At 38.2% G+C, this 6,175-nt stretch overlaps 1 protein-coding gene across 1 annotated transcript in view; it reads left to right on the top strand.

The window, feature by feature from the left end:
• Positions 1–5,975, top strand: part of RELL1 (RELT like 1) — a gene marked incomplete at its 5' end in the record, with an annotated part of 75,983 nt that extends 70,008 nt beyond the window's left edge. Inside the window, 2 exons of the mRNA XM_019525850.1 lie at positions 23–201; positions 5,792–5,975. Of these exons, the coding sequence (XP_019381395.1) occupies positions 23–180 (158 nt within the window). The remainder of the gene's footprint in view (positions 1–22; positions 202–5,791) is intronic.
• Between the last annotated feature and the right edge of the window lie 200 nt (positions 5,976–6,175).

Below are 6,175 nucleotides of genomic sequence, written 5' to 3'. Positions count from 1 at the left end.
TTGATGTCTGTTAGTGCTTTAGAAAGTATCAATGGTGAAGTGCCAGCCACTCCTGTGAAACAGGGTTCCAGAGAAGTGCCTACCACACCTGCAAAACAGAGTTCAACAGAAGTGCCTGCTGCTCCTGAACAGAGTTCAACAGAAGTGTCTGCAACGCCTGTGAAACAGGGAGCACAATAATACAGAGGTATAGAGTAACAAGTAGGTATGAAAAATGGGAAAATGGAATTCGGATGATTTAATTAAGTCATCTTTAAATGATGCCTAATCCTTAAACAATTTAATTATTAAAGGTGAGAGAACTACAGAGCAACAGTAAGATGGGAAATATATTTCATTTTAAGTTTTCTTAAGTTGTACCTGTCTTTATTCTAAATGGACACTTTGGTAACTATCTCATGTCACAAAAAAAAATAAATCTTCAAAACTATGGATGGATTCCATCTTCCAATTAAAATGTAATGTGTCAAGGTTAACAATATTCTATTAAACTCCTATCTAATGATTTACTTGAAATACTTAAGTATTTAAAAAAATCCTTTTCATCCATTGACTTTTGCAATCAAAGAAATAGAAACAGATGTCTAAAAATGTTTTTATTTATGGATATTTCTTCCCTGTAAATTACTTGATCTCAAGCCAGGTCCTGGTGGGCATGTGCCTTCCATATCAAAGAACATTGCCATCACTGGTGCTAACAGAAAAATGTAATCTATTGTAGAGGCACCATGTAGTGCAAATGGGCATAGGGTTGAAGCAACCTCGTGATGTCATCCAGTCCAGTCCGCTGCTCAAGGCAGAAATATCTGTCTAAATCATTCCAGACAAGTGTTTGTCTAACCTGATGGAGATTCCACAGCCTCTGGAAGCAATCTTAGCCACCATTACAGGTTGAAAACAGACAGTGGATTTTGCCTACAAAGCCTTTTATTCTGGGATACTACATAAGTACAAACCCACTGTCCCACGTTAAGGACCTGGGAAGTATTCTGATGCACCCTCCACACACCTTTTCAAGTTAATTGCCATTCAAGCGGCATGAGTAAACAGCTGCTCTGTGCCTGTTTGGATGAGTCTGAAATCTGTTTTTAACACATAAAACAACATTTAAATGGCTATTAAGGTAAGAAAGAAAATAGCATGCTATGGCACATTGTAATTTTCTTTCTCCAGTAGAAAAAACCTGGGTCACAGAGAAGAAAAACTGCAGTTCCAGACAACCCTGAATTTTTTTTCTAATATCTGACCTAGCTTCCCCTTGTTGCAGTTTCAGGCTATTACTATTAGTTCTGGCCCCCGTGAACCCAGAGAATAGTCACCATCCTGAATATTTCTATATTTACCACAAAAAAAAAAAAAAAAGGATTTTTGCTTCCTTCCAAAGTCTGTTTTGCCAGCTAAATCAAGGAAGCTTGAACACTCCCCTCCACCCCCAGTTATACCTTCAGTTGCTCAGTTTTTAGGCTCTTATCTGTTTAATGCTTTTTGTTACTTCACCAACTCTCAGGTCTCTACAAAGTCTTTTTGGATAGGCAAGTTCGTACATTCTCTAGTGTACATTTTTTTTAATACTAAGCTGTTTCCATACATTGAGAAGTATAGAGAAAAGGGCATAAACATTTCAACAAAATGTGTTCCAGTTCATTTGAATTGTATAAATGATATGTGATCACCTTTGAATCATGTTCCAAATTACAAATCAAAATTGTTTTGTATTTTTAACCTTTTTTTATAGCACGTTAGTTAGTGGTCTTTCTTACTTAGTAGGCAGCAACATTCTGTAAAAATATATTTATGTATTTTTCTCAAATATATTTTCGCTTCTAAAGTTAAAACAGCCTATTCTCTAGGGGTGCATATTACTGTGCTTTTATAGCTTTAAATGCCCATCCAAGGCAGTCTTATGTGTATTATGAAACCTCTCATAGGATTTAAGATCTTCCTTTTTTTATAAAGAGATGTGTGGGTAATGGAAGATAGGGTCAGAGGACTCTCTTGTAAAGTTCACTCCAGTCTTATGCAACAGTTACACAAATCATCTGGGAAAGGTCTTGACCTTGGATTGGGATCCATGTATGCTACAAAAATAATCAGGCCTGCATTGTTGGGCTGAAGCTTTTATTCCCATCATAGCTATAGGGCCATGGCTTTCTGTCACATTGGCAGGAAGTTGTTTTGATAAAATGCTTTTAATCATATTCAAGAAAATTGAGGCAGGCATTGTTTCAGGATTATAATAAAAGGAATATGTAGATTATAATTAGGGACGTACCTAATTTGTTGGGCTTGCTCCCTGATTCAGCAGTCCGAATGCAGTGCTTATGGCAGAGCCGCAGCCGCACCCTCGGCCCCTCCCTGGAGATTGACAGATGGCCATCTGTCAGGAGTGGGGCGGGGTTTCATGTTCTACCATGAAAATCTCCCCTCCCTCTTCCCCATGCTTCAGGATGCCAGGGCTTTCCGCTTGTTTTCAACTCTTTCCTCCCCTCCCCACAACACTTGTTGGACATCTTTCAGGTTTTTTTCAGTCCTCACATTTTTTCATAGGGGACCCACCAAATTTTTGGTTTCCATACCAATTGCAAAATTGTGAATTTGGTAGGTTGCTAATTATAAGGTAATGAAAAGAATTGGATTTGCTGAAATTGAACAGAAGTTATATATGTTAGAATTTTTATGACTGTCACCAGTAAATATATGAAAATGAAATGCATTCACTACAGGTACATCTGGGGAACTTGACTCAACAATAGTAAATTACTGCTCAATGCATTTGAAAGGTCTGGTGTCAGGAAAGCATCTTAAAAGCTGCCACAGTCTAAAGCAATTGTTCTGGCAGCTGGAAACTACACATCAGTCAGTTTTAAGTAGACTGTAGCATTTGGACTAATTTGCATTGCAAGTTCAGTCCTTGCATTAAATGGCAAATTGTTGGATAAATGTGATAAAATGTCACATGGTAGAAAATTCTAAACAGCTGCAGAATTTTAAAAAATCCCTAAATAGCTTCCATGGTAATTGTATATGTCTGACATTTTCTTAGCTTGTGTGCTGATTAGCATTCTCTTTTCTCCTCTTTACTTTCAGGGACCTTTTTCTCACGTGTTTAAACATTTGGAGTAGCATGTTTGGATACTACATTGTCAGTTAATCAAAATATTGTGAAACATAATCTTTCCATTACAACATACTTAATTAAAAATCTAAACAATCTTCTTTCCAGTCTGTACACAGAAGGCATATTCCCTTTTCAAAGTACCTCTTGATGTTTAACCTCTTAAATTGAACACTTGTCCTTTTCAACCTAAAAGTAATTATGGAACCTGTAGTTATTATCTTTGCACAATATATCTCTTGCTTTTACCCAGTGTGCTCGGATCACAGCCTTCCCTAAAGGGGTTTGTACCATGTTAAGAATTATTTTTCTATCCCAAATAACCTTTGTTTACTAATTAAATTTAACGGCACAATACTTTAAACACCACTGATCTCACACAAATGAGTGCCAGCTGCAATACATATGAAATAGTCCATACACTATGAGCAAATTAATGTCAATAATATTTTTCCTAAAAGATCTATAAATCCCAAAAATAATCTAGGTACCTATTATCAAGACAGGACTAATAGAAATCAAGTAGGTAAATATGTACATTCCTTGTCACACCCAGAAGATTAATGTTGTTTCTTTTTTAAAACCTTTGGGAACAAAGGACTACAAAGAAATAATATAAGATAAATATATTTTACTTTAACAAATTTACAGTATGAATTTTAAGAATATTATTTTAGATGAGTTTAAAAAAATCTCTCACACATGCATTTCCCATCTACTACTGTTAGGCTCAACTTCTGAAATTGTTAATTACTGTAAGATGCATTAAAACCTTGACTGTTAGGTGCTCTAAAACCGGAGAATCTGCCAGTGTCAGCTGACAAAACTGTGCCTCACTGTTTCCCCGTGTCTAATATCATTGCAGCTTTAACATGTACAAATGAGTTCTTCATAATAAACAACATGCACTCTTCAGCTGCAGCATCACAGATTCTGTGGACAGCTGTAATATTTGAAACATTTCAAACAATGTTAAAATGACTTTGAAATGCTTTAAAAGGTGAGCATACAGATGTATGTATTCAGTAAAACTCTCCAAAGCATGACAAAAATGTACCTGTAGGGAACAGGTACTATTTTATACTGCTTTATTTTGTAACAAGTGTGTATGTGGTAGGTTGGTCCTCCAGGCATACCACAATGCAGTGCACTTTTTCCCTTCCATGGGCTCCTAACAGTCTGGCTGCTGCAGGCACTGGGAGCTTGTGGGATCCCAGCAGTGTCCAGTACTGAGGAGTGCTTATTGACTATCTGCTCAGCTCTCCCCTTTCATGTTCAGAATGGAACCCCAAGACCAACCAATCTATGGTATTTACTTGAATCCATCCTCAGTACTCATGAGAGGAAGCGGGCAGAAGCCTTGTCTTCGAGTACTTGCCTGGCACAAGCATAAGGGGACAAAGAGCAGGAGGACAGATAGTGAGGGGGAAGGGGTCAGCTGGCCGGAGTGACAGGCAGCAGTGGGGCAGGCATGGGCATGTGGGGAAGGGGTGGAGGAGGCAGGTGATACAGGGTCAGGGGGCAAGTGGCAGGGGATGCAGGCAGCCAGACAAGCACAGGCATTGGCAGGGCAAAAGGCTGGGGTCTGTTTTGGAGAAGTGAATTTAAGATGACCCTCCAATAATTGGATTCTTTACATGAAAAATTGTAGCAAATATATGTATTTTCCATGTATAGAATCTAATTATTAGGCAGTCATCTTAAATTTAAAGTTTGTCTTGGATTCTGGCAAATATGATACTTTCATGCCCCATGACAGGAGAATAAAACACTGCCTGCCTGCCAGCTGGCATGGTAGTATTGACATGCTTTGGTGGGCATGCAGCAGGGGCTGTAGCTCTGCCCTCGGTTGAGTTGCTCTGTTTTCAAAACATTTCAGCCCTGTTAGCCTGTGGAAAGATTCAGATGTTATGCCTGTTTGCACTGTTGGTGTGCCTACCTCATTTACTGCCATCTTGACTCCAGGGTTTTTGTCATCAGATGTCTAATATGTAACATGCTAAACAAGTGGTGAGAGAGAGATAACACTGAAAAGGGGGAAAATAAGGAGGACAGAGATTAAGGAGCAAGTGACATTGAATCTCCTGTGACACTTTACTAGTGAACATTTTTACATCTCTTCAAACTAGTGACCTTTTTTTATTACATGTAGTTCATTGCTTTTGATATCGAGATCTAGTTTCTGCAGAATTTCCAAATTTTTCATACCAGGTACTGCAGAGGAAAACCCTTTCTTGAAAGCTCCTGTTTCTCTTCCTAGACTTTCATATCTCCAGTCTAGACCCTGACCCTAGTCCTTGAAGCCAAACAGCCGTAATCTATCTGTTGCCAGTGGCCACTAGGGCTGGCAGAACAGCCAGGACTGTACTGGGTATAGAAATACTGCAGCCGCGCACCTTTTTTTGCTCATTGCAACCCCTATGACATTTACTGAAGGGGGGCTTAGGAGTTTGCAGTGGCAGGGAGATTTTTTAGCAGTCAGCTAAGCCCTATTCAAGATCACTTTGTGTACCCAGAATGGTGCAAAGCAACCTTAGTGTATTGGTAATTCACGCCACTTATTTTTAGTGGGATTCTACTGCTATATCAGTCTTATATTTATATTTGTTTTTGTACAGGGAAATCAGTAACATGTCTGCTTTCTTGTAGTGGTAAATAGTTTTGTTTCTTTTGCAGGTTGAACTTCTAGAAGAAGCATGTTTGAAAAAAATTTGGAGAAACTGAAAACTAAGAAGAAGTGCATATTATTTTAGGAAGTGTATTTATGGCACTATAGTTCTTTATACATTCTAGCATGGAATGTATAAGGGGGTAGGTCCTAAACATTTAACATTTTAGCTAATAAAATGAATTAATCATAGCTGATGTCATAGCATGGGTTTCTGTGGTCAGCATACCTAGTTTATTAGCATTATCTTACATATAAAAACATATGGTAACTCTTTGGGGCAAGGGAGGGATAATGGGGGGACAAAATCTATCAAAAATCATCACTGGTATGTTTAAATCAAAATATTTAATGGGGTCAACAGTACGAGTAATGAAAAACAAAACTTGGGA

This window comes from Gavialis gangeticus, unplaced genomic scaffold (genome assembly GCF_001723915.1).
Source record: "Gavialis gangeticus isolate Ggan-Ray unplaced genomic scaffold, GavGan_comp1, whole genome shotgun sequence".
Lineage (NCBI taxonomy): Eukaryota > Metazoa > Chordata > Crocodylia > Gavialidae > Gavialis > Gavialis gangeticus.
Note: the sequence above shows the minus strand (reverse complement) of the source record. Positions and strands in the feature narration are given on the sequence as shown.